Source organism: Lonchura striata, chromosome 19, assembly GCF_050655825.1.
Source record: "Lonchura striata isolate lonStrDom1 chromosome 19, ASM5065582v1, whole genome shotgun sequence".
Classification (NCBI taxonomy): Eukaryota; Metazoa; Chordata; class Aves; order Passeriformes; family Estrildidae; genus Lonchura; species Lonchura striata.
In genome coordinates, this window is record NC_140721.1 from 7,741,132 (window position 1) to 7,768,184 (window position 27,053).

A 27,053-nucleotide genomic window follows, 5' to 3' on the forward strand; every position below is an offset into this window, starting at 1 on the left:
ACTACCTGATATTAAAGGCTTCTGCATCTACATTGCACTCTGTGAGGAGGACCCGGATGTTGTTCAGACGGCCGTGCATCACTGCCAGATGCAGAGCTGAACAGCAAAAAAACCAAAGAAAAACAGAAAAAGAAGGTTCAAGGAATAATTACAGCCTAATAACGAAATGAAACACCCTCCTTCCACTTTTCCAACCCCCCTTCTCAAACAACTGCTTTGATTTCCTGGACTTGTATTCTTTCACCTTAGCAGTACAGTGCAAGCCCATTCACAGTGAGCTCTCACCACTAGGAGACATCATTAACAGACTTACTGAAGTGTTTGCATTTACTTGTGTAACTTGAAGTTTACCATTATTTCCATTTTCATCTACAGCTGCAAAGTCTACTCCATTCTCCAGAAGGACTGAACAAATGGTGGGCAGATCTTGCTGGGCTGCTAAGTGAAGAGCTGTCTGACGGTGCTTGGTCAGTTCATTCACCTGGGCACCTGCAAGCAGCTGTCAGGATGCAAGAAGGAATATGTTCAAAGATGGTTTCAGGGCTATTTGAGCCAACAGTTTATTTCTGTGAATGAAGCACACAAGACTCTACTGTACAGAAATACTTCTAGGCTTCCAGAGTGTATAAAATGGCATAATTAGTGAGATACAAAACTTGTGTTTGTGTTTAAAGGTGCAGAAAGAGCAAGGAAAGATTCATTAAAAAGAACCAAACCTAGCAATTGCTGCAAACCCAGCATGCTCATGTGAAGGCTGCTGCAGCAGCTCAGCTGACAGCACAAGCTAAGGGGACTTTCTGTCTCAGAAAAGTGGCATCACTTTGATGTGATGGATCACAGGCAGGCCCTGTGCAGTAAGCAGAGTGCACATTTTGGAGCAGAGGAACGGTGAGTGCCCAGCACGCACCAGATTGCGCACGATGATCTCGGAGCCAGCCTGCACTGCCAGGTGCAGGGGGGTCAGTTTGGAGGCGTCCTGCACCCGTGAGTTGACGTTGGCCTGCACGCTGATCAGGAACAGCACGCTCTCGATGTCCGAGTTCTGAACAGCCACGTGGAGGAAATTCCGGCCTTTATTATCAACCTGGGGCAGAAAGGGCACGTGCAATTAGTTTATCATTCCTGTAGAACAAGGTGGTTTATGTAGCAGGACATGTTTTCACTAAGAGACACTTGCTCCCTCTGTTTGAACTGTAGAATCTTGTTCCTTTCACTGGCTGACATGAGAGACTTACCTGATAGGTGTGACTATCGAATAACTGAACTGAGAAATTATCTGCTGCTCAGTCCAGTCTACCTCACACTACTTTATTTCTATTTTATAACCTTGTCCTTCCTTGACCACACATTGGATAGTATTTTTAGACAGACAAAAAGTTAACAGCTGTTGTGGTTAAATACTGAGCAGCAGTTAATGATAAACTCGGTTAAATGAAACAAGCTTGAGTCTATCTGGCAATTAATCCAGGAGAAGGAAGCAACATGGGATCCTGCCACAATGATGTAAAGTGCATTCACTTTACATTCACTAAAGTGATCCAGTCCACTCCCTGCCATGGACAGGGACACCTCCAACTACCCCAGGTTACTCCAAGCCCCATCCAACGTGGCCTTGGACATTTCCAGGGATGCTCTGGGCAACCTGAGAACTCGTTTTTTTGGCTTAATACCAAGTACATGTTGTTCAACTTTGCCTTGCAGCTGATGTTAAAGCATATTTAAACTGGCTGTATTTGTAACCATGTTTTAGATATAAAACAAGAGCTTGCTAAGCACTCAGATATTTGACTAGTAATTAAATTTGCACAGGATAGGAAGAATCTCCTGAACAGCTGCCTGAAGTGTCACACCAGAAGCCTGAAGATACAGTTGGAGGTTTTATAGTTCAGCAGGGCAGCATAGCATCTATTATTCAGTTATTTTAGGTCAGGTTTTCTGTTGTGGACAGCTTTAGGAGAGCTGGGTAATACATTATTTCTGTACTAGTCCAGCACAAGTCAAGAGTGGAGTAAGAATTTTCTCCTTATACACACATATGTCTGTTTCTCAGTTTAGTATTGACAAGACACTAACTCTTAATGTTCTTACTCACACATATCACATACACACCTACAGTTTCCTAATAAATCCTGCTTAAGAGAACTGGCAAATGGATTGCATGCAAAGCCACAAAAGAATAAAACAGAACTGGCTTGTGGAACAGCTGTTACCACAAACTAGTGCAGTAACAAAACCAGCATGGTTTGAACTCTCCCAGCTTACCTGTTCTGCAGCTCCTGGTTCCCTCTTCAAAATTGCTTCAGCTGCTTTATTGTTTTTATATGTCATGGCACAAGCAAAGGGTGTCATTCCTTGCCTGTCACGTACATTCAGTTTAATATCTGGATGTGAAATCATCAGCTGAATGATAACACTATGTTGGTTGCTAATGGCAACATGGATTGGAGTTCTTCCTTCAGCATCCTAGAATGAAACCAGAAAGTTTGTCATATATAGACTCTATAGTACATAAATCCTTCTCTAAATCTGGAGGGTCAAGGAAACTTAGTAGTTTAGTCCTGTAACCTACCCAGCTTCCTTCAGCATGGACACCAAACAGCTGCAGGGCAAGCTCAAACCCACAGGGTAAGAAAAGCAAATTGGGATTTGTTTCTCCCAACGGGCTGAATTCAATCCTGTCCTATACAGCCTTTTAAACAGCTCACCACAACATCTCCCATTTAGTCAGTCATTTTGGGGGCAGGGATTAGCATTCAAATTTAATAGCAAAGTCAGCTGATGTGTTTAAAAATTTGTTTGCATCAAGCAGCAGTTTACAGCCAAGGCTGCTTTGTGACTGTGTTCTGTGATTCATTTTAAAGTCACTTTCAACAGAATCAAGACCAAAATGTCATCAGAACAAAAATGTTATCCATTTGTTTCTTTTGTTGTTATTTATAAAGCTTCTGTTTAAGGATTACTGTGTAATCAAAAATGAAGTGTAACTCATACTTACATCACCCCAGTTTACTCAATAACAGAAGACATTTCCCAAACATACTAACAAAGCAGAGTATTCTGGAGTTTTAAACTGTAGTGGGTTTAATGATTAATTCAGCTGTGCTCCTGTCTTTAATTCCTCACCAGGGACAGGATACACTGTATCCCACTGTACCTGAGAAAACTAACAATGCAGTAAGTTTTCTGTATCATTTTCCTTCAGCACAGCTTCCTGAATTAACCACCATATGGGCAGAGAAGCACCAGGTGTGGAAAAAGGGACAGGAGAGAAAGCAGAGCTGCATCCAGTCACTGCACTGGCTCAGCTCTAAGAGAAAGATTTTCTTTTCTCTATCATACAAAATACACAGGTGAAAGTTTGTTTTCAGTACATTGGAGGAAAAGAATCTACTTTTAAAAACTGGGCATGATTTGTCCACATACCTGAGCATTGACATTGGCACCAAACTCCAGAAGGCACTGGATCACCTCTTCCAGTCCCCAGCAGGCTGCCAAGTGTAGGGGAGTCTGTCCATCATGGGCTTCCTCTTCTCCTTCTCCATTCGGGCCTGGCTTTCTGGGACTATTCACATCACACCCACTATAACAAACACAGTGCAGTCAATTTATTATGTTTAATCCAGATTTAAACTGCTTCAATAAAAGTCACAGAAAAGATGACAAGAGCTGACGCAGCAACTGCTGACACATTCTACAAAAGCACAAGTTCTTGGTTTTGGTTTGACTTGTCATCAAGAACATGATGCTATTATAGATAACAGAATGTGTCTTTAGGATTGGTCAGAATTCCCTAAGTGTCACCCACCCAGAAAAAGTATAAGGAAGCACATAGTTACTGATTTAAGAGAGCATTCAATTAATTTATGCCAGGGACAGCCCTACGTACATGTTAGAAAGTTTGTATTTGGGAAGGGGTCTGACCTGCGGATCAGGAAGCAAGCAATCTGTTCACTGTTCTCATCAATTGCTCTGTGGAGAAGGGTTTGTGAGCAGCCACTTGGTCCTGACCCCCAGCACGTTGCATCACAGCCATGCCTAACCTGGAAAGAGAAGCCCAATGACACAACGAAGGTTTTTTTTCAACAGGCTCCTACTATAGTTCCTGACTAATGTTTCTGGAACATTATCTCCAGGAGGTAAAACTTGAGATGCCCTCCTTGTCTATTCTTGTGACAGTCCCTGAATTTCAGGAAGCTACTCTAAAGTCTTCCAGACCAATACTTTATTAGTTTACTGTATAATCCTTAATTAGGTGGTATTTATTAACAATTCAAATATTTGTCCATATACTTTGATAGACAGATCTAAAGCAGGTTGGACTAGTTACCTCACTTTCAGCAATGACAAGCACCTACAGTAAATCAAGCAGCATCAGCAGATGTTGCCTTTGAAGGTCTGGCCCAGTTACCTGCTTTCTTAGACATTCAGCTAAACAGAGAGCTTTTTTTCCAGGAGCAGTGTTGCTAATATTTGTATTCTTCAACTAGAGAGCTACATACTTGAGCAATGTGGCACTTAACACTTGTTCTACTCCACTTGACAAACTATTGACAAGGTTTAAGGATGAGTAGTTAAGAGTGAACAGTCAAGAACATTTACAAGAACAGTCAAGAACATTTACAAAATGTATTTCTCATGTCACTAGCAGAGTTTTTAAATAGCTGTCTCAAGCAGACAACTGGACAAAGCTTTTAAGTAACTTCATTAGGAAAAAGACACAAGGAGGTCTACTTGTGTCTCCTAGGAAATATCCTGCTGTATCACCCATGCCTGAAAGTAAAGAGTCTTTAAAGTAAACATAAGCCTTTAAAGGCCTTCTTGGCTCAGTTTTAAGATACAATAAAAAGCAGCACATACACTAAAGCATAAAATGAATATTCAGTTTTATTCAGAAAGCTTATCATTACACAAGTTATATATGCTATAGACCAGTCTAAGCAGATCCTTACTTCTCCCAAATCAAGAATCCAGACAGTAGAATACATATAGAATACATATTTTAATTAAAGTGGCTACAAGATATTTGGCTATGCAGACTATAGTATTTTTAAGATTCCTGCAGTAAATAGGAATTTCTGGTGAAGAAATGACCTCCAGAAATTAATAATATTGGACTGGTTTTTCTCTTCATGCATTGAGTTTGCTTTTGCTAATGAATCCTTTTGCTGCTAGGAAGATGAACGAAATTGAAACTAAAGCCAAGTGACAGTCTTACCAGAGTTGATGCAATGTCTTCCAGGTTGTTTTCCAGGGCGAGCCATAAGGGAGGATTTCCTTTCTCATCTGGCACAGACATGTCGGCTCCCCTGGTACAAATGGCATCCACCACGAGTGGGAGCTGGTTTTGGATGGCCAGCTGTAGGGCTGTCTGTCCATCCTGGGTCCTGCAGCAGGGACACTTCCAAGTGTTACAGATGTATTATAAAGCTCAGTGACAGCACTTTATTGGCAAAGCAAGAATTAACTCCTGTCGTATGTATTTTTGCTGTGGTAAGACCATCACAAACACACCACGTATTTCACCACAGCTCTCTAGTCTACCTTTCTTCTTCCCTTCACTTTTACAAAGTGATTGAGATCTACAGTTGGAAAATCAAGTTAGTGTTCTTAGCTCAGAAACATTCAATTCCTTCAGTGCAGCCATTATTTGAACAGAGTTCCTTCTGAGCCAGCCTGCAGCCACAGAAGCAAACAGCTTTGTCTCCAATGTGGCAACAATTCAAGCAACAGTCAAATACCAACTGTTAAAAACTTGAAGTTAGAATTAAACAGCAGCATTAGGCAGTTTGTACTCATGACATTCATTACAGTACAGCTTGCCAAATTTAACAGATAGCCTGTCAGTCATGTAAGCAGACAAATGTTCTGTTAAGTCTAATGTTAAGTTGTTCAGGAGATACTGAGAAGGCAAGATTATCAGACCCCTGTTGCTGGATCTGTATCTAATTATTTTGGATGGTAGCAAACATGCAGTTCTAACAAGCTGGCAAATGGATGAGACAATAGAAGTTTCAGCGCCTCAAGGACTTCAGTCTGCTACAAAGGAAGCTGTTTTACCTAGAATCAAGTGGCACCTCCTGCAGCAGCCCCAAGAGGAGGTACTGATGAAGGGAGCTATGCCTAGGTCCAAGTTAACACATGTAACCCCTCAGCGATAAATAGTGTCAGAAAACATTGCCAAACACATAACTAGGTGTAAACCACAATCTGAAACAAATCTCAAACCATTTTACAAAGGCAGCCACCACCTGCTCCTAGATACATATACAGTGAGAGTTGTATCAGTTAGGATCTTACCTGACATTTATATCTGCCTGGTGTTCCAGCAGGAAGAGGGCACTCTTACTGTCCTGTCTCTGGATTGCCATGTGTAGGAGTGTCTGTCCATCTGACATGGTGTCATTGATGGATGCCCCAGATCCAAGCAGCTGAGCTGCTATTGTGTGCATCCCTGAACAGAACAAGCTCATTAGTATTTTACCTTCAGTTCTACAAAACAGACGAACTGAGACTAATAGAACAAAGTTAACGTGCACAGACAATATGATTAATAGTTTACATCTGATATGAAAACTACCAGGGAGTTCACACAGGAAGGATTCCACTAAAGTGCAAGTACAGTTCTGGGCAGAAGCTGTAGGACTAGAAATCTTTCACTAAGTCACATGTGAACACTAATTTTAAAATATGAAGAACCATCTAAAGCTCTCCTTGACAACTCCTCCCCAGCAGCACAAGCCACAACATGAACACACACCAGCTGTTTTATCTTTAAGAAAATCCTGTTCGCATCATAGTTTCACATCCTGAAGGCACATACCTGTCCAAAGAGCCAATCCCAGCACAGTCTGGTCCCTCGAGTCCTTTAGACTAAAGTCAGGAATAATTTGCAAATTGTTGGTAGCATGAAGAGCATTAGCTACAAGAAAGCACAAGGAATTAGGGCATTCTTGTACTTGACCTGCAGTCACACACTGAAAGCTGTAGCAGCAATGTCTCATTCTGTGCTAGGCTGTTCCTTTAGCAGTCAGTTTGTAAGATCTGAGCAAAGTACCTTCAGCTTCCCTGATGTGACACTGCCTAGGATTCAGACTGTATTGCCCCTACTGACTGATCTTAATACATATACCAAGAAAAAAATCAATTTTCTAGCTAAGTGGCTTAACCTGTTTCTTTCTAGCTGCAACTCCAAAGAGGGTGGCATATACAAAACTCTGAGAGCAAAGAGTGGAGGCTCCACAGTATGGTGGAGCCTGGGATGGGTAATATTTACCCCAGTTCATCACCTGGGATGGGCAATATTTACCTAGGATGGGCAATATTTACTCCAGTTTACCTACTTCCTTCTAAATCCTACTTATGGCAGAAGACAAAATTGGCCCTGCTTCAGCTGTCAAATTCCCTTCCTGCTGCTAGAAAGAAGCTGACCAGTAGCATTTAATGAACTCATCTGCTGGTATTTGAGCACTCAAGTCTCAACTCTACTATAATACCAGCATTGCTCTGTATAAAGTCCTCTTACTAAGGAGTTGAGGGAGGCAGAAGTCTCACCACATTAAAATGCCTTTATCCAAAATTGCTTCTAGCATTCACCTGAAGCAAATGCTTTGAAGTTATCTCAGTTGTAACAGAACCCAAGACTAACTGTTGAAGCCCATTACCTACAATGAAGAATTTACAAACAGCCAAAATAATTTTCTTATTTTAACAAGCAGATAATTTAAGACTAGTTAGCCAGTCTTAATAATTTTTATACTTAAATACTGTTTGCAGGAAGATATGCTTTCTTAGTAATTTGTCAAAACAGCAATTCACTGCAGCATCAACAGTCTGGACACCTACCTTTTTGTTCTAGGATGACTGACACCACATCTGGGTGATTGTAAGCAATAGCCATGTGAAGGGGAGTTTGCAGATGAACGTTCTCTGCTGATGGAGGAGCAGGTGCATCCTTCTGCCCAAGCACTGCTTCTGCTGTCTGGATGTTGGGATTGGCTCCTTGCTGAAGGAGTTCTGCTGTCAGGTTTGCTAGGCCATGCCTGCAGGCTGTGTGCAGTGGGGTTTCTCCCTTTAATAAACAAGGTGCTGGGTTAACAGCTTGAGACATGAAGAGAAGCAGCTTTTATACTATTAAAACTACAAGAGCTAGTGTGAAGAGTTTCACTCCTAGTGGCTGAAGCTCCTCAGGAGTTCCAAACTACATGAGTTAGCTTTCACTAAGGATTTTATTACACCAACTACTGAGATAAGTGCTAAAAGAATGTTAGCAACTGGTGATTCTGCAAGAACAGTGCCACAAGAATGCAAGTGGTCACTAGTAAATACCTGAATATATGCAAAGGTTCACCAAGTGTTCCAACTTGCTTTAAGCTATGGTTTAGCAATTAAAGATCTCTGCTATCAAATTTTGAAGAGAAGCAAGGAAACTTTCAGACTAAGTTTCTGCTTTTACCCATTTGTTTTGGTGGTTGACTTTTGCTCCATGAGTTGCTAGGAAGAGAGAAGCTGCCTCATTTCCTGCACCAGCTGCTCTCTGAAGCAAGCAGTTTCCTAAAGAAAAACCAAGAACACTGTTATTCCAACCACACTTTGATACTAACAAGTGTGCTAACACCTTCCCCACTACCTTACATTACACCTTGAAGTCAACAAGGGAAACCCTTGGTACTAAGGTTACTAGTAGCCCCCTTCCAACTTTCACATCACTTCCATTTAGTGATTACACATCTCGAAACAGTAAAGAGGGTATTAGAACCTGGCACTGAGCCCAGATTTTCTGTCACTTCCTGTAAATCCATCTCAGCTTGTCAGTGCACCAGTTCTGGGTAAAGCAACTACCACCTAGTATTTATTAAGGAGCAATTGCTGCTGAAACCTCATGCAGCTCCTCCAAGTGCAGTCAGCATTAAGCAATTAATACACAAGACTTCTGCCTACAATGAAATACAAACCTCTGACTTACCTGTTACTGTGTCTGGAGCATCTGTATTGCTGCCTCGCTGGATCAATCTTGCTGCAAAACTGTTCTCATCAAATGAGGTTCCATTCACAACAGGGGCATCCTCAAAAGGGTTCACAGACTGATCAGATGATACAGTGATGTACTGGACTGCAAGCCACAGAGCTGTGCTTCCTTCATGATCCTTCAGCTCCAAGTCTAATCTAAAAATAAAAATTAGTGTCCCCCAATTTATACCTTAAAAAGTGGTTCCCCAACTCAGGTGAAGTTCCAAATGTCTGAACAGCTGTACTAGTTAATCTCATACCTCTCTGACAACTTTTGCTTGCCAAGAAGCCTACTGTAGCTCCAGTTACTTCAGAGAATTTTTGAATACTCTGAAAAAAGCACAGCACCTTCTAGTGACTACTAGATTCAAGCTCATTGTTCCTAGGGAAGTGTAGAATCCCTGGTAGATTTGGACTCCCGCTAAGTGTAACAAAAAGGCAAATTCCCTTGAGTAAGCCATGTATAAGAACTGCAAATTCAGCTGCAATGAAACTGAGTCAAATGAAGTCTTCTGCTTCACCACCCTCAGAAGTCACCTCTAGGCAGAACCCAAGTTGAACTCAAGAATATACTGAGATATTTCAAGAGTGTTATTATCCTTCTAGCTCCACTACAAATCAACCTTCACCTCTGGAATTATTTCAGTCTCTTTGAAAAACACAGAGATGCAGTTTGCTGCTTCTTTACAGCAGGGCAAAAACTTACATGGCTGCTGATATGGTTTTAGCATCATCACTAATGCAAAGCCTTTACACTTTTGCATCCCAAGTTATTACTAGTCTTATTAAAAGGCAAAAAGGCATAGAAGAGTTGTTAAACCAGTTTTCACATTTTCACTGTACAAGGTAACCTTAGTGCATTTTACATTCATGTGAGACTTACTGCTTGCACTGCAGGAGCTGGCTGAACACAGGCTCATTCCTGACCACAATGGACACATGTAAGGGGGTCCTGTAATTGGAGTAAGAACAATTACAGCAGGAATAAGTGAGACACTTCAGACTTTGACCCCAGTCACCAACGTGCCCCTAGAGAACTACAGGCTTTCATCTCTCCTTAAAGGAGAAGGCCACAAGCCCTTAAAAGAAAGAGAAATCTAAACTTGTAGTGAACATGACTCCAATTAATTTGGTAGTAAGGAACTCATTAATATAAGAAGTAACTTTAAAGGAAGAACCACCATAGCTTCACCTGTCAAAACTGTGCAGCTGATACATTCCATGTCTTCTATCTTGTTTTATGAACTTGCTTGCCAGCCTAACCTAGCCTGTGAAAAAGCTTACAGGCCCTACACTTCAGATAAACACACAGCAGAAACTGGCATTTTTTGAGAACATTTTGGTTTCCCTGACAGCTTCAGGTATACTATTTGTCATCTTAGCTAGCTTTTACCATTCTGTGATTCAATAAAGGCAATTTAACTGTGTGCCCTGTGTTCTAACACTCAACTCACCCCAGCTTTCTGTAGCTGGGCTATGTTTAATTGCCCATGACAGGGTACCATTCAGCCTGTACAGCTTTCTACTTTGAGTGCTACCAAGAGGTCTCAAATTGGGTAAATGAATTCCTGCTTCCAGCATCAGCTGAAAGACCTGAACAGGTTCTTAGGAGGTTGCATCTGATCACCACAGCATTGTCTGTTCCACTGGCAGCACTTTACTTCCCCCAGTATTTACCTGCCTTTGCTGTCTTGCATGTTTGGATTGGCTCCTGCCTGCAGGAGGGACTGTGCAATCTGTGCCATCTCTGCCATGACATCTGGTGAGTGCTTCTTGGGGCTGTAGGATGCCACGAGGTGCAGAGGAGTCTCCTGCTCTCCCAGCGTAGCAGCATTCACACGGGCACCATTTTTAATGAGAAAGTTTGCAGCAAATTTATCTCCTTTTGTGAAAAAAAACCCATAGTTATTGATGGATATATGTAGCCTATATATTTTATACTCCAGGAAATGGGTACACATGACTTCACTCCATACCATACATTCATTCCAACACAAGTATCTGCTCCTAGAATGCCTCAGCAAGAGGCAACTTCAACTATCCTTCACAGCAAATTCAGGATGAAGATATTTCACAACAAGCCCTTGGAAAAGCTGTTTTGCTCATAGGTTACCTGTGACTCATGTTCTCACACCAGCTTATTGTTATAGAGACACTGACTTTGCTCATTCCTCTATCAAGATAAATCCATTGCTGCATAATAAAACATTGGACAAATTGTGACACTAAACATACAGGTATTTTTTGAACAAAAGGTACTGTTCCAAGGCACTAGTCAAAAGTTTCCAGTTAAAGTCAGTCTGTTGAGTCTTACTACATAAACATGTAATAACACTGCCTTTGCTCTTAGAAATTCAGGCCCTAGTATATATAAGGGTAAGGGCTTTAGCAGTGCAGACCCACCATGCACAGCATTCCCAAGAACTCCTTCTTGAGAGCTTCTCAGGAGGCCAAACTTAAACCCACTAAGACACATGAAACTTTGAACTTGAAACAACAATGCAAAGAATAACTTCAGGAAAATACCAGCTGCCCTTCTAACTTCAAAGCTACTTTGCACAGACATATTCACATTTTGCATGGCCTCAATGCAAGACTGGAGAACAAAGAACAGTGTTTCAATCTATAGTGCTGGATTATCTCTGCCAACAAAAACAGAAGTCCTATTTTCTGATTTCCATATCAGACATTCCCCCACTTTTCAGTGATCATAAGTAGTAAGGATCATGTGGCAAGTGCAGACAATTTGCTTTAGCTCCATTTCCAGAACATGTGATTGTTAACTGTGATTAATTCACTGAAGCTGTGGTTACTGGAAAGCAAGCATTCATTCTCAGAGCTCTATCTCAGCCTGAAAGCAGATATTAGAACTAAAGACAAATGCCAGCATTAAGAATGAAGAGCAGCCTGCTGAAAATCCAGTGTTTTATAGGGCTGCAGCCATCACACACTGACCTATGCCTACAATGTCTCCTACTCCTGCAGCTGAAGTCTCACTCACAGGATCAGATGCCAGTATTGCCCTGTTTAGACATGTAGGAGATTAATTCAAATTTTGTGAGCTTAAAATACAGCTCCCAGTTCTTCCTTTACTTCTAGGGGTCCAAGACAGTTTGGTGCTAGAAATAAACTTTCTGGAACAGAGCTGCCAAAGACATTGCAGAAATAACAAGCAGCACAAGGTGCTTGCTGCAGATCTTCACCACACTTTGACCACAGGCCAAGATGCTGCTGATCCAAAGCCTTCAGAGTACTGTGGCCATGGCAACCAGAACCTGCTGTGCTCCAATTCTCATAAGATGCATTTTCCACTCTAAGGTGGAGAACAGCTCAATATAATCATGTAGTTGTACTCAGACTCCACTCTGATAACTGCACTAGAGCTTTGAAAATATTTAGGCTGGACAGAGGTACCTCCAGTTGCTACTCATCTTTCAGTCAGATTTTCCTCTTCTGAATCTGCTGTGCAGTAGAGAGGACCCTTACTGTTAACCACATCTCAAAAAAGCATATGCTGCCTTCAACTCAAGTCTAGGAAGACTTCATCTTTGTGACCCTTACGTTGTGTTGCTCAATTCAACTATTTGTCAGAAATAATACTGTCAAACTAGAATATTCCCAGTGTCTCCCTGTATTTCTTCTTTTAGCAGGCAGTGTTATAGTAGACTGCACCTGGATATCGCACAGCATAAATTTCCCCAGCCAGCAGACTGGCTCTCAGATCTCAAATAATAGTCTGTTTGCTTTTATGTTAAAAAAAAAAAAAGAAAAAAAAAAGAAAAAAAACAGGACAAAGTTCATACTTCACTACAATTTTATAACTGCAATGTCAACTGCAACATGACACAGGAATAGACTTTGAAATATGTATTGCACACTGGGAACAACTGGAAATTAACAGAGCTTCATATCCCATCTCCTTACCTCTCTGGATGGCTTTATGGAGCAGACTCCAGCCTCTCTTGTCTGCCCTGTCTACATCAGCCTTGTAGTTGACCAGTGTAGTTGCAATACTCTCCAACCTTTGGGCCAGGGCTAGATCCAGAGCAAGATCTCCATTGTGATCCAATTCATTGAGCTTCCCAGGAAGCTACAACACAAACACAGCCAAGTGACATTAAAAGTATTTGAATAATTATTCCCTCCCCTTTGTTGGGGGACAATTTATTTGCTACTTGTTTGGAGTTTTCATCCAAGCACAACAAAGACCTGTTACTTCAGCTTTCAACAGAAAAGCTGTTCAAGGAAATTATTTTTACTGAACTATCATGAAGCAGGAAAGTTGTCTATTATATAATCTACCCAGCTTTAAATGGGCATAGCAATATCAGGTAATGGATTTTATTAGATATATTCCGCTGCATGCAAGATGTTTTATGCATTATGAATCACTTCTACATTATGTCCTCATGTAGCTACTGCTAGATTGATCTCCATTACAGACACAGAAGTAGCTGTGGCAATGCTAAACATGCAAATAAGAATTAGTGACAAAAATCACTAACAAGGTTCAGATTGGTACTTAGGAACTAATTATTTGAAACATCAAATTCTAGATAGATCAAGTCAATCTCACTATACCTGAGAATCCATTTCAATAAGATACAAAAAGACTACATCTTCTCTCTCAACTTTAATGGCCTTATGCAAGGGATATTCTGTCTTTGACTTGAACATTTTATACAATAGCTGAGCACTCATGCTGCTGAAGTCTTCTTTTCGCAAGTCATCCTAGGAGTAATTAAAAAAGAGAAGGGTAAGCAACACTCCTGTTTTATTTATGGACAAGGCATTGCACAATGTAATTCTGAAGTTCACAAAACAAGTTCAGTTAAAAGTTCAATTTTGATAACATTTTGGCAAGAACAATCCCATATAGTCTTTTAAGATTAGGAAGAAACAATCCGGAAGTTTTAAATCTTTCATTTCAATTTCAAGATCAGTTAGTGAAATTTTTATTCCTTTTTGTCTACAGACATGGAAAAGTAGCATTTTAATGCTACTAGATTAACATCTAGTCTTTAAAATAATCCTCTACTAACTTATTCTTAACACTGAAAAAGTCCTACAACAATTGAAGACTGATTCATAAAATTATGAATAAAAGTAAACAGAAGCTTAGAAATAAAAGTATCTTAGGTCTGAGTTAGTGCTCACTTGACTGAACAGAAGCAACTTCATTTCCAGGTAGAGGTAAGCATCAAAAGTTAAGAGTCAAGAAGAAAGTCAAGAGTTGAAACTGCTGACCCACAGGTTCACATATAATCTTTTTTATGTATTAACATATCAAAACACTTCCCTCTGCCTTAGAATTAGCCAAGGAAAGAAACCTCCACATCTAGAGTATGCATTTTAGATTCAGAATAACGTAACGCCCCCCTCAAAGTCTCCTGTTGACAAGTCTCATTTTAAAGGCTAATTCATTACTCAGTTAATCAAACATCCTTCAAAATAAGAGATCAGAGAAAGTGAAACTTCCAAGCTGGTTGCAAGACTGCCTGCCTCTCTCTCCATTACAGAAGATAAACTGCCCTGGCTTCCATGAACTATTTTTAGAAGTAAAAGCAGGCCTGGGATTTGTGATCTGTAGAGACAGAGACCAACTATGGATGAACATGTAAACACTTTGGACCTCAGATTTGACAAATAACCCTCTTGTTTATTAGGAGACAGTCCCTTCTATCTTCCTCATGTTTAAGAAACTAAGACATTTTGTACAGTGAAATATTTCCAATGAACAGAACAAGTTTTTGGGTAGAAGTGATTCCCCCCCACCAAGACATTCTCAAGACAACTGACCAACTAACAGAGGTTAGACAGTGTGGTAAGGTAAGCAAAATTCTACCACTGAGTTTCTACAATGTGCAAACATTTCTCATCTTGCTTCCTCGTGCCAGGACTCACCCAGTGGCTAGCAATGATCTCAGCACAGTAGTTGAGGAGCGTGCTGGCACTGAGCTCCTCAGCAGTCTGATAGAAACGGATGCAGTTCCTGACATTAACGAGTGACATCACTCCTTTTTCACACCTGTCAAAACAGGAGAGCCACTGGTCAGTAATCAAAAAGCTTTACTTAATCACTCTCCCATGCTGTAACAGAGTCCTAACACACTTTCATAGATGCTGGTAAAATATGGCATGGACTTGTTTTACTAAAGGCTGAACTGTATAAACATACTTCCATCAGCAGCCCTAGAAGACACCTCCCCTAAGAGCAGACTTATCAGAATCCACCTAGCCAAGGCTCCATGATAACACCACACTGCAGGAGTCTGCAAGTAGAATCCATCCCAATTCTCCCAAGGGCACGAACTGCAGTTCATTCACTGCTATGAAGCAGGGAAGATGTATTACAGTGGTCACAAGTAGGGGTTGCTGAAGTTGGATATTAGGAAAAATGTCCCCATTGACAGGATAGACAGGCACTGGCACAGGCTGCCTGGGGCAGGGGTGGGGTCACCATCCCTGCAGGGAATTAGCAGATGTGTAGATGAGGCACCTGGGGATACAGCTAATGATGGACTTGGCAGTGCTGGGCTGTTGTTCACTCTATATTAGTGGTCTTCTCTAACCTAAACAATTCCATTATTCAATGATTCTATACCTACAAAAACATCTCATAATTATGAATGGCATCCTACACATGGACCTGTCACTGGACTACTGTGACCAGACAACTGCTAAGTTCACAGTACAACATTAGGGCAGCTTTCAGGCTGGTACAAGGCTTGAAGCAGTTTTAGCCTTGGCCTTACAGATTTCATCTTCTCTGGTCAGATCACTTGAAAGCAATTTAGTTACTTCACATTGAAGCCATACAAATCACAGCTTATGAATGTCATGTACTGCCACAGACATCCCTTGGGCAAAGGATTGTTCTGTCAAAGGATTCTTTGACTAAATTGAAGGCTTTGAAGTTGTACAAAACTTGATGAGATTTCAATTTGTACTTTCAGGCTTCTCACTAACTCTAAATGGTTTAGAAGACTCTAAAGAGTTCAACGTAGCACTAACCCTTAGTGCCACAGTGTAATCATAGTCTCAGAATGGGACAACATCCTACTGTTACATTAACCTTATGTCTAAAGAAAGGTTGCACGAAATACACAGAAGTTGCAAACATTTCACCTGTGCTACTTTAATACTGCAAATTAACTGCCATGGATCCTTCCTAGCATTCTCTAACAATTCCTTTCTTGCAACTCTCCTGAACCTAATACCATCCTATTGATCTCCTCCACACCAGATTAGGGTTATTAGTTTGGCTTCTTCTTCAGGGAGAAGAATTGAAAAGTAAACATAAAACCTATGAGAAGTCTGCTACAGTTTAAGTCTAGAGCAATGCTTTATCTCCCCTGATAAACTAAATTACATGCTGTATTATTAAAAGCTCAAGGCTTTGAAAAAGCATAATTTTATCCTATTGCCAGCAGCCATCATCTTATTTCTGTTCAAACAAGATTTAAGAGTTCAAGTAGATTTACCAAGACTCACCTTTCCCTAAGCAGCTGGAGCTGAAATTTATTAGCTAATTTCATGAGCTCTGTCAGGAAGATATCATCTTCTCTTAGCTCAAGTTCATCTGTGTAGATCCACCGCAGCATTGCCATGGTTACCTCTGGGTCAGCATCTGGTACAGGGAGCAACAGGATTAATAAAATACTTAAAAACAATCACCTATCCTAGTAGTTGCTATTCCTTTGACTTTTTAAAGTCACAGTTATAAAAAAAAAAAGATAGTTTTGTTTTGAAACTGTACTTAGTTCAAAATGTCAAAACTGAAAGGAATAACAGTGCTGGCACCAAGCATGAAAACCTTCTTACACTGTGCAGAATGCAGGGAGCCCTGTAACATCTATCTGCTACACCGATGTTGCATATTTAGGGGCCCTCATAAAGTCCTTGGTCCCTCACATATGGCATAATGCACATCCACACCTGACAAGAACAAAGCCCCTTTTTAATTTAACAGCCATATGTTATGAACTGCTGCATTCCAACAAAGGTACTTACACCTTGTTACACTTTGGTAATAATTACAAAGCACTTCAAACTGCTGGTAGCCATTTCTAGAAGTGCAAAAAAAGCCAGTTTAAGAAGCTGGTTAGATTTCAGGTCTTTACAAGACTGATCACAAACTGATGCTTTTACACAGTGGGAAAAAAAACAGGAAATCACACCATGGGACACTACACAAGCCCAGTGACCAAGGACCTTTGTCACTCATTCACAATTAAGATGACAATCCATCTTACAAGGATGTGGATAAGAAAAACTTCAGAAGATCAGATCAACTACAAGAGAAATATTCATTTAAAAATTAACCTCACTTTGAGCTGTTTTGTTCTTTAAAAAAACATTTTGAATTAAAAACTTTAAAGACACCAAAATACCCATCCTAAACTATCTCCTTTAGATGAAGGCTTGGCCCAGATTATCTGCAGAGTAGTAGAAGTACTTGGCATGCAGACTGCCTCTAAGGAATCTCAAGGTTTTAGTAAGACAAGCCAAACTCAAAGCAATCAGAAAACCTACTTGAGATGTACTATCAGCTCTGCCTTGGCAGAGGTAAAAGAGCATTTTCTCCCCCTCAATAAGTGAACAGGAGGTCATCTCTTTCTACTCTTTTAAAGGTTAGAAAATTCTACAGATTACAAGAACTCTAGGAGTGCTCAATCTCAAATGCTGCCTGCATTCTGAAGATAAGATTCAGGCAATCTTAGCTTGCAAATTCTTAAGAGAACCCCTTAAGAAAACAAACTGCGGGGAACAGCTTGTATCTTGCTCCAGCTACTTCATTAGGTAATCCTTGTGTCATTTATCAATTTTTTAAAAAAATCAATAATGCAATTTTACAGTCGAAGTATCATTTACTGGCATGTATTTAAGCAGTGTTTGCATTGTTAAACATGTAAGACTGCAGTTACATTTGAGATTCTCAGACTAGCTTAGATGTGGAGCTAAAAATGCTTTGGACTGCCACTTGTAACGACACTACAATTAACGTAAGAGCTTTTTAGTAATAATTTTTGTTAGCACAGCACTCAGTTTCAAAACTCTTTGGCATCTGTTTTCTTGTGGCTGTAGAAAGATCCACCAATCGTGTTCCAAGGAAGCCCATGCTGTCCCACAAAACCAGCTTGCTGTGACTTGCTACTTTCCAGATTGTCTGCATTTAGAATTCACTATAAGAATTCACTATAAGATTAAGTGCAGAACGTGAAGCCAATGCTTAATATTCAACATGCCAGTCAGCAAGCCTGCTTAACTTCATACCTGGTTTTACTGCTCACGAATTAATTGTATAAGGCTCTCCTACACTGTTAAGTAGAGAAAAGCCTTTAGAGAGGTTCAATCTGCAGAAGCACTGCCCAGTGTAAGTACATGCAAGGAACAGCTACAACAGAACAAAACGCTCATGTAGAAGATGGTCTGTTAGAAAACTTGTCTTCCTCACCTGTTTTACAAAGGTATTAAAGTGCCAAAGCAAACAATTTCAATAACACATCAGTACTTGCATTCACTTCCCACACACACTATGTTAACAAGCAGCAAGGTATTTCCATGACACGCTTCAGAGAAATTATGCACACTACCTCAAAAAGCCCTGTCCTTCCTCAAAAAGGAAGAAGTCAAGCTCCTCCATATAGATTTGTTTTTCATTATGTTTAGTTGACTCTAGAAAAGACAAACAAGCCACCAATCTCAACCCCTGTTTGTTAAAGAGAAAGAAGGCAGGTTACTGATTTAACTACCACTAGCACCCAGTTCACAAGCTCACTACCACTCTTCAGAGACAGAGCTCGGTAATCAACAGATTAAGCACCACTTTTAGTGGACAGCAGGAGATTGAAAGGCACTTAAGTAACCTTCTCCCAACAGGCCCTTTCACAAGACACCCTAAAGACAACTGAGGCATCACATTACTCAGCAGTGACTGACCTGACAGATCCAGCTCCTCAGTTGAGGCAAGGTTGGCAAGACTCCACGTATCGCTGCGTGCCGCCAAGACAAATTTGTGAGCACGGATGTGCTTGTCCCCAACCTTTATCTTCAGGTCACTGAGAGGAGAAAAAAGCACAAACATGTATTATGCAGCCCTCTCCTGCACGTAGGTATGTATAGATTCAGCATCTCCACAGTATCTATGTCTGGGTATCCACATTCAGGTTCAAGTTGTTTGAGACATTAAAACAAAATTGGTTAAGTAGAACATGTTGTCAAATGACAATTCATATTTTTCTAGGGAGAAATGCAATGAGTCATTCATATTTCAAGTGCTTGGTTTGGTTTGTTTTTTTTAAACAATTTCAGAATAAACAGCAAGAGAATTATTGTAGAAGTTAAAAAAAGCCAACAGTCTTGAAGTTAAATATTTATGTCACAGTGTCCATACTAATACTGTCAGCTGAGCACCAGTGCTTTCAGGCAAGACCAGCAAGAGAACAATGTTGTTTGACAGTAGTCTGAGTGCAAGGCAGAAGCCCCAGTTCCCAGGAAACCAGCTGTCAAGAACACCCATTTCATCCTGACCCTTTATACCAGGTTATCCAATTGCCCTGCTCATTCTGAAATCCCATGGCTTGCAAATGCTCTGTGTAGGTGTGCTTTCCACACTATTTTCCAAATCAAAGCACTGCTAAAAACTACAGGACAACACAGAGATGTTACTTAATGAAACCTGCACTGGGATCTGCTACCTTTCTCATTCTGTGATATGAAGGCCCTTTTAGACAACTATTCAATGTCTATAAAGACAAGAAACTGAACAGAAATTAAGTGCTCCAACTCTTCTGACATATACTACCTGACAAATCTTTTACCCAGCAGGCTACAGTAAGTTCTTGCAGGCAGAGCCTTTTCTCAGGGAGGCTCACAAAGAGATGCTGGTGCAAGGAAATTTTAACTAAAATAGATTTTCCCTTACATGACAAACTCCTTTACTATACTGGCAATGCTTTCAGTAACAGCAAAGAAATTGATAAATATCATAGTAGTCTCAGAACTTAATCAGCTCAGGGATCTAGAATATGGAAGGGATCCTTAGTGTGCCTATGGAAAAGAAACTATTAACCATAATTTTGTGCTGAGATTCAAAAATACAGTGTATCACTAGGTCACATATATCACTAATACAACCAGACAAGCAAAATTATTCAGGCATCTTCACACACAAAAGGAATACAGAATTGAAAATGTTTTATGACTAAGCCTTTCAAGAAAGGAACGGTTTTTCCAGACACATTGTGCAATTAATCCATCAACTAAGCATGGTTCAGTTCAAAACTCCTTCTCTTCAAAGTGAGCTTTGCTGCTGACAGTGATCATGGTTAGTTTTCTCTGAACTTGTCTGAGAGACAAACTTCTGCTTAGAGCTCTCAATGCAAGAACTGGATTCAGTATGCCACAACCTTAGCAAGCTCTTCCATCTACAACTGCAACTCAGGACTCTATTCACAACCGGCAGCAAAGAATTTTCCTTGTCTAAGACCAGGACCTAGTGCAGTCAATAAAACCAAAGGCTCCTGTAATTCCCCTTTCCCAGAGGGGGATTCCTTACCTGTACTGCTCCTGCTGGTAGAGTTCAGCTACAATGGCGAGAAGCCGACTGATGAAGGTGTCGCTGGCATTGTCCTGGTTGGCCTCAACAGCCAGAAGATTGCACCTCCTTTCTGTATCAACAAGTTTCTTCTGCAGCTTCACATACTCCTGGCGGAGGAGCATCAGGTGCTTTTCCAGCTTGGCCACCTCCTCTGCAAGGCACACAGTGTTACTCCAAGGTTGAGATATGCACACCTCTGCTTGACATCTGAAGGTACCTTCACCCTCAGATTGCACACTTTGTTTAACTACAACACGCCAAGGAGAGTCTCTCCTCTTCCAAATACCTGAGCATCTCACCCCTAGAATTAAACCTTCTATTTCGTATCATTTGCATGAACACAGTGATAAAAGCCACTTAGAAAGAAAGTTCTGAATTCTGTTTGGTCAGGAATGCTGTAAAGTTCCTAAAGCCATGGGAGTCTATTTCTATGGGAATGGTGGGGCAGAGAACTAAGTCTTTGGTTCTTACCCATTTTTTTCAGCCTAGTTAAAAGATGCTGTTTGACTTTTCAGCTGATGCTTAAACCACAAGTGAGCATTAGAACAGATGCTAAAGCACCATATCTACCTCAGAGTATTTAACTGACCTGTTTAGAACTCCTCAACCTGTCAGCTAAGAAACTCCCCAAAAAATGGCCAGAGCGGAAAACAGATTGTCCCCAGAATCTACATGCTAAAGGCCAGTCAAAAGTATGTAAAACTACTTCCTACTGGCACACTCCTCCACTGGTAAGGCACAAACAGAGTCAAGTCCATATTGGCTATTTCAGTTCAGGATCAGCAAAACAACAGCACATGGGAATCTGATCCTTTAACAGGAATTTCCATCCCATTCCAGAAGCCACTTTTCCACCACACTTGACTGGTCACTCCAAAACATGGTCAGGTAAATTAACCCACACCACCTCTATGAAAAAACTCTACACTTCACTGCTGTACAGGTATTTAAAACCAATCCAACTTATGAATGCTTATTTATGGATTAATTGCAAAAACTGTATGTTTGCTATTAATCAGAGTGCTTCGTTATCTTCCCTCTATCATTAAGTTGATTTTTCAAGTAAGGCCAAATCCCAAACCAGTCCAAAAACAAGAGGGGGCAGGGAGGATACATTTGGATGCTAAACAGTGATTTTAGGTGGGAAAGTTCCTACAAGATTACTCCCTACTAGCCAGGAATTTATATTTCAATGACTTTCCCAAAATATTTACTAAACATCACTAGTACAAACAATGAGAAACTGAGCTCTGTTGATCAGTATTTTCTTCTTGCTCCTGTAGAAAAGTTCAACAGCCAGCTGACCTTGGTCTTGCTCTGACACAGGTCCCCAGGGCAGAGCATCAGACTCTGGCTCCGTTGCAGACAGAACACCTTGTTTAGCCTGTCCTCTACAGACCCTGCAGCAAATGCTTCTTCATAACTCTCTTCATTTAACAACGATTGTAATGGATAAACAAAACGCAATGTATCCCATTTTATTTTTCAGTTAATACTACATAAGCAGGTTTGGTAGGTACTTCCTTCAACAGCCTTTTCCTTAGCTTCATCCTTCAAAATTTCAGAGATACCATCTCCTTTGGGATAACTTTCTCTTTCTACTGAAATATACTCTGATTCCAGAACTGTGCCATCAGCACCACACCAAGCCTCAAGGAGGGTTTGAAATCCTGCTGTGGTCAGTCTTCCTATGTGAAGATGAATGCAGTTTTGGTGTTCCCAGAACTAGAAGGACATGCCCCTTGAGCAACTACTCCTTCCTCATTTCTCCATAAGGGTAGTAAAGCAAGTTCTACTGTTAGAGCAGGGAGGGCAGGAGTCTGACAGGAGCCCAGAGTAAAAGACACTGAGAACTGCACCAAAACTTAATGTATGAACAGCACCACTGTTTATCCAGTAAGACTTTTAGATGCCATACAAATTCAAATGCTAGGAATAAGAAGCTGCCTAGTGAAGCTCATTGCATGCACCACCTTACAGAAATACTGCACCTTCCAGTCAAACCATGGAAGTGCAAAGGTGGGAATAATGAATCTGTACCATCCTAAATATTGTCATTTTACCAAAGTCAGTTCACTAGCTCCAAATTAGCCTGAAATCACCAGAATACAATGCAGAACTACCTTAAACCCCCAAACAGCAGTAGCTGAAGCTTTGTGCATAACCAACCATCCAGCTTGCTACTGCTGATTTCAGGGCAATCCCAGACAATTCCTACCAGCAGTGAAAGTACCTCAAAGAACCAAAGCTTTGAGAACTCTTGTTTTCAGACTGACACCATTGCTTCCTGCAAAGCCAGTGAGAAGGGCTGAAAGGTATTTGATTACTGTACCACTTACAAGAATTGTAAAATAAAGAGTTTCTCTTATTCTACATCACAACCTGCACACATGCTGTGTAGTAGCTACACTTGAGGACAGTATTTGATCTTACAGCACATTTCAAATGCACATTCAAGAGAGTTCTCAATGTCCAGTTAATCAACATTTACAGCACAAGAGCAAAGGCTCAGTTTTCCCTATAAATTGTTCACTTAAAGAGTGAAAAAATAAAAAGCACAATTACTGCAGGCACACACACCCTTAATGATGGTCCTTGCCTCAAGACACTGAAGGGACAGGCTTAGTCAGATACCAGTAAGCCTCTGGCGGAACAGCAATCCCAATGCCTCAGTGAGGAGGATGCCCAGTTCAGCAGAGTGGAAAACACAAATGCCTCTTCTTCTGAGCCACAGTCCAGGTAAAAAAGAGTACTTTTGTTAACAGCTTTCTGGCAGACTGATCGGCAACCCATGAACTGGCAGAAGTTTATATTCCAGACTTTGAAGAGATTTTCAGGAAAACCACTGTCATTTTTTTAACAGAAGTTCTAGGGAGCAAATAATTAGCTGAATCAAGAAGGGACGCAAAAGGCAATGAGGAAACAGCACATATCAATAATTAGAGGGAGGCTCTAGTGGAATGCATCACACAGCCCATTCCACCTATCAAAAGCAGTCCCAGAAGCCACACAAACTTTGTTTCCTTACAAAGTGGACCTGAGTGAAATATTTCAGAAAACCAAATTATTTCCTTACCCCCTCCACTGCTTCACACTCTGACCCTTATCTCCCCAAGGATGTACATGTCACTGCTTTCTTGTTCCTCCTCACTTTTACATACTTTTGATCTTTACCACCCCAGAGCTCTACAGCTACTGCTTCTTTACACTCAAGAATTAATCCAACAATTCTTACCCATGCCTGCATGTAAACCTCTGGTATTAGCAGTATAGAACACAGAAATTACAAACTAAAATATTCAGTCTGCAGGTAGCAATTGCAGTAAATCTGATGCAGGATTTTTCTGGAGAGAGGCAACACTTCCTTATGAGAAAAAGCACTTGGCTGAGCTAATAACCACAATTTGACAAGCTCCCTTCCTTAACAGGCTTTCACTTTTCAGCTGACTCAACTGTAGCTCTTAACTAGAGAAGTTGGCTGCAGGTAGGTACCTCGTTTGCAGGGACAAAATGAGCCCCTCTTCCAACACAAGCTAAGGAATGAAATGGGTGACAACTCCAGCTTGTTATTCCAGTTCACACAGGATCATTCATTGATCATGTGCTTTCTTCAGCCAAAAGATCAGAGAATTACTTAAGGCAGGGAAGAATCTCTGAGAAGTACAGATTGTCTGAAACAGGGCTTGATTGTATCAGCTGCAGGTTAATTCTGCAAAGGAGGACCCTGAGCCAGAGCCTCACATCCTTGAGGATCTCTTTGGGGAAAGTTTCACTACCTGAAGCCAACTTGGACATCTAAAGCTCTCCAGAACTGGGTCACCAAGGCTTAAAAGCAACACAAGAGGCTGGTCAGCTAAATATGAAGCAGTGGTATTTCAGCACACAAGAAGTTAGGCATTCCTCTAAGGACTTATCAAACCAGCTTGACTACAGCATCCTCTCAGCTGATACATGTCAGTCCAGCAGCATCTGCTCAATCTTAGTATTCTGCAACTGTTCTAAAACTTCACCACTGTCCAAGAGCTGCACTTCAAGAGTTGAAGGCTCTGCTTTCGTGACTCTAAATTAATTTCCTTTGTGACTTGGAGCATTTTAGCTCCGTTTGCACACTCCGTTTCCTCCAAGAAAAAGAGGAAGCTTGTCTTGCAGAAACGAGTAGAACTGTAAAAAATCCAAACTTTTTTTTTTTTTTCCCCAAATCCCTTTAGCTTAAATTAATTTGAATGGTGCGATTGCCAGTCTTCAAGCAAAACAGCAGCACTCCAGGAGCTCTGCAAACCTCACCCGAGCCTGACAAAGGGAGTCCGGCACAAGTGACCGTGCTGCTGCAGCACAGGCAGCCCGCCTGGGGCAGGGCACGGCGGGATCAGAGCCCGGCCGGCGCCGGGATGAGCCCCGCGAGCCGGGCACGAGCCCCCTGCGGCCCCTCTCACCCACCGCCCGCGGGCCGGGGTCGGCGGCACGCCCTGGCCGGCTCCCACCGCCCGCGGCCACCCCGAGCGCCCTGCTGAGGGGCGCACCGCCCGCGCCGGCCCGGCCCCGCCCGGGGGTGTCCGCCCGCGGCCCCCGCCATCTCCCGCTCACCCCGGAGCGGCCCGCCCCACCCGCCGCGGGCGGGGCCGAGCCCGTCCCGCACGGCAGAGCGGCGGGAGCCTCACACTGCGGTGCCCCGGGAGCGGCGGGAGCCCCCGGCCGCCCCGCGGTCCCCGGCCCCGCCCGGCCCCTCACCGGGGCTCCCCCCCTCACCTTCCGCCATGTTGGCTCCGGCGCCGCAGCTCTCGCGAGACCGCCGCGCTCTGGCGCTGGGGCGGGCGGCGGCTCTCGCGAGAGCAGCGCAACAGCGCCGCCACTGGCCGCGCCGCTGGGGCGGAGCCGCTCGCTCCGCGTTATCCCGCCTTCTCCCAAGTTATCCCGCCTTTCTCCGAGTTATCCCGCCTTCTTCCGAGCTATCCCGCCTTCTCCCGCGTTATCCCGCCTTCTCCCGCGTTATCCCGCCTTCTCCCGAGCTATCCCGCCTTGTCTGCTTTATCCCGCCTTTCTCCGCATTATCCCGCCTTCTCCCGCGTTATCCCGCCTTCTCCCGCTCTCCTCCCCGGCCGTCCGCCGGCACCGGCAGCCGGTTCGCGGCACGGCAGCCCCAGCCCGGCGGGAGGCGGTGCGCGGCCGGGCGGAGCCGCCCCGGGATGCGCTCCCCAAGGGGAGCTGGGCTGACGGGGAACAGCGAGGCGGCGGCTGGCACGGCTGGAGAACGCTGGAAAAAAGCCGGCCAGCACCGGGAGAAACGCAGCCGTGCCTCGCCTCCGCTCGCCTGCCCCGGGAGCGCCGTCCCGAGCCCGGACAGCGCCTTCTGCCCGGCCAGTGCCCGCACGGCTGCGGGAGCCGCAGCGAGGGGGGCATGGGGGCTCTTCCCCACTTCAGCTCCTGCTTTTCTTTCAGTCCTGGGCACTGAACGCGTGTCCCCTGCACACTGGATTGGTGCCCGGTGGGTGAATGGTTGCAAGCAGACAGGCAGTGACCAAGTACCAATAACAGGATCATTTTCCCAGCCACGTGTACAACATAGCTCGGCTGTTGTTGTTCGTCATCGCTCCTGCTCAGATGCAACTGAAATGCCAAATACTCGATGCTGGTCCAACAGCAAATTTGTTGCTTGCTTTGAGGAGCAGCTTTCAGTTAAATGTTATTAGACTTTATGCACAGTATTGTTTTACAGACGTAATTTTTTCTGGACTCCAGCATGAAGTGACCTTTGAAAAGTTGCTCTACATATTTATTTTGGTGTTGCATAAAACAGCAAATGCAGAGGTGGGTCCAGGAGGGCTACAGACTGCAGTTTTCTAGACATACCATGAAACAACTTGTCTCATTTTGCACACCTTGATGACAGCTGTGTATAGCAAATTACCCCACTGCTCATGGTGCTACTATTGATCCTCTTGAGGAACTGTGAGGAAACAAGTTATTGCTCCCTGATCAGATTTAGTTTAACTTCACAGTAATAACAGAGATCAGATTTCAAAACACTGCTATGTTTTGCATCACAGGAATTGTAATCTCCTCTGGGGATTTGCCTGGGAAGGAAGCTGTAGTATGACAGTGTTTCTAAACCCCAACCAGCTTCTGATTTGGTTTAGATTCCCTCATGCTGCTTCTGAAGGGACTCACGCTGCTGCTCTGTTGTGCAGTGATGGCACTGCACCAAGAGCAGTGCACCAGATGGTACAGACACAGTGGAGTCCACCCCACATTGGCCTTCCAAAGCCCAAAATACATTTCTAATCAGTTCAGAATTCATGTGCTCTGCTTATTGATCATTTCGTTCCAGTAAGTGTTTTCAGGCATTGCAGTAAAAGGAATTTTAGAGTGATAGTTGACAGTCCTGAGTTTTAGGGATCTGCTCTGGTGCAGCATGGAGAAATAGAAAAAAGGAATCAAGATGGCCACA

At 42.5% G+C, this 27,053-nt stretch overlaps 1 protein-coding gene across 2 annotated transcripts in view; it reads right to left on the bottom strand.

Moving 5' to 3' along the window:
* Nucleotides 1-25,488, bottom strand: part of ANKFY1 (ankyrin repeat and FYVE domain containing 1) — a 32,052-nt gene extending 6,564 nt beyond the window's left edge. The window contains exons 1-21 of one of the 2 annotated variants that reach the window (XM_021551058.4): nt 25,355-25,488; nt 20,567-20,759; nt 18,949-19,067; nt 16,501-16,636; nt 14,911-15,034; nt 13,588-13,737; nt 12,931-13,096; nt 10,684-10,888; nt 9,890-9,958; nt 8,963-9,162; nt 8,453-8,550; nt 7,843-8,068; nt 6,821-6,919; nt 6,298-6,451; nt 5,216-5,384; nt 3,922-4,040; nt 3,424-3,580; nt 2,263-2,463; nt 908-1,084; nt 352-499; nt 6-96 (exon numbers count right to left, since the gene is read on the bottom strand). In XM_021551058.4, coding sequence (XP_021406733.1) covers nt 6-96; nt 352-499; nt 908-1,084; nt 2,263-2,463; nt 3,424-3,580; nt 3,922-4,040; nt 5,216-5,384; nt 6,298-6,451; nt 6,821-6,919; nt 7,843-8,068; nt 8,453-8,550; nt 8,963-9,162; nt 9,890-9,958; nt 10,684-10,888; nt 12,931-13,096; nt 13,588-13,737; nt 14,911-15,034; nt 16,501-16,636; nt 18,949-19,067; nt 20,567-20,759; nt 25,355-25,364 — 3,011 coding nt within the window. In that variant the 5' untranslated portion in view covers nt 25,365-25,488. Of the gene's footprint in view, nt 1-5; nt 97-351; nt 500-907; nt 1,085-2,262; nt 2,464-3,423; nt 3,581-3,921; nt 4,041-5,215; nt 5,385-6,297; nt 6,452-6,820; nt 6,920-7,842; nt 8,069-8,452; nt 8,551-8,962; nt 9,163-9,889; nt 9,959-10,683; nt 10,889-12,930; nt 13,097-13,587; nt 13,738-14,910; nt 15,035-16,500; nt 16,637-18,602; nt 18,685-18,948; nt 19,068-20,566; nt 20,760-25,354 lie in introns of those variants that run through there. The other variant, XM_085557555.1, reaches the window with a different exon arrangement.
* Between the last annotated feature and the right edge of the window lie 1,565 nt (nt 25,489-27,053).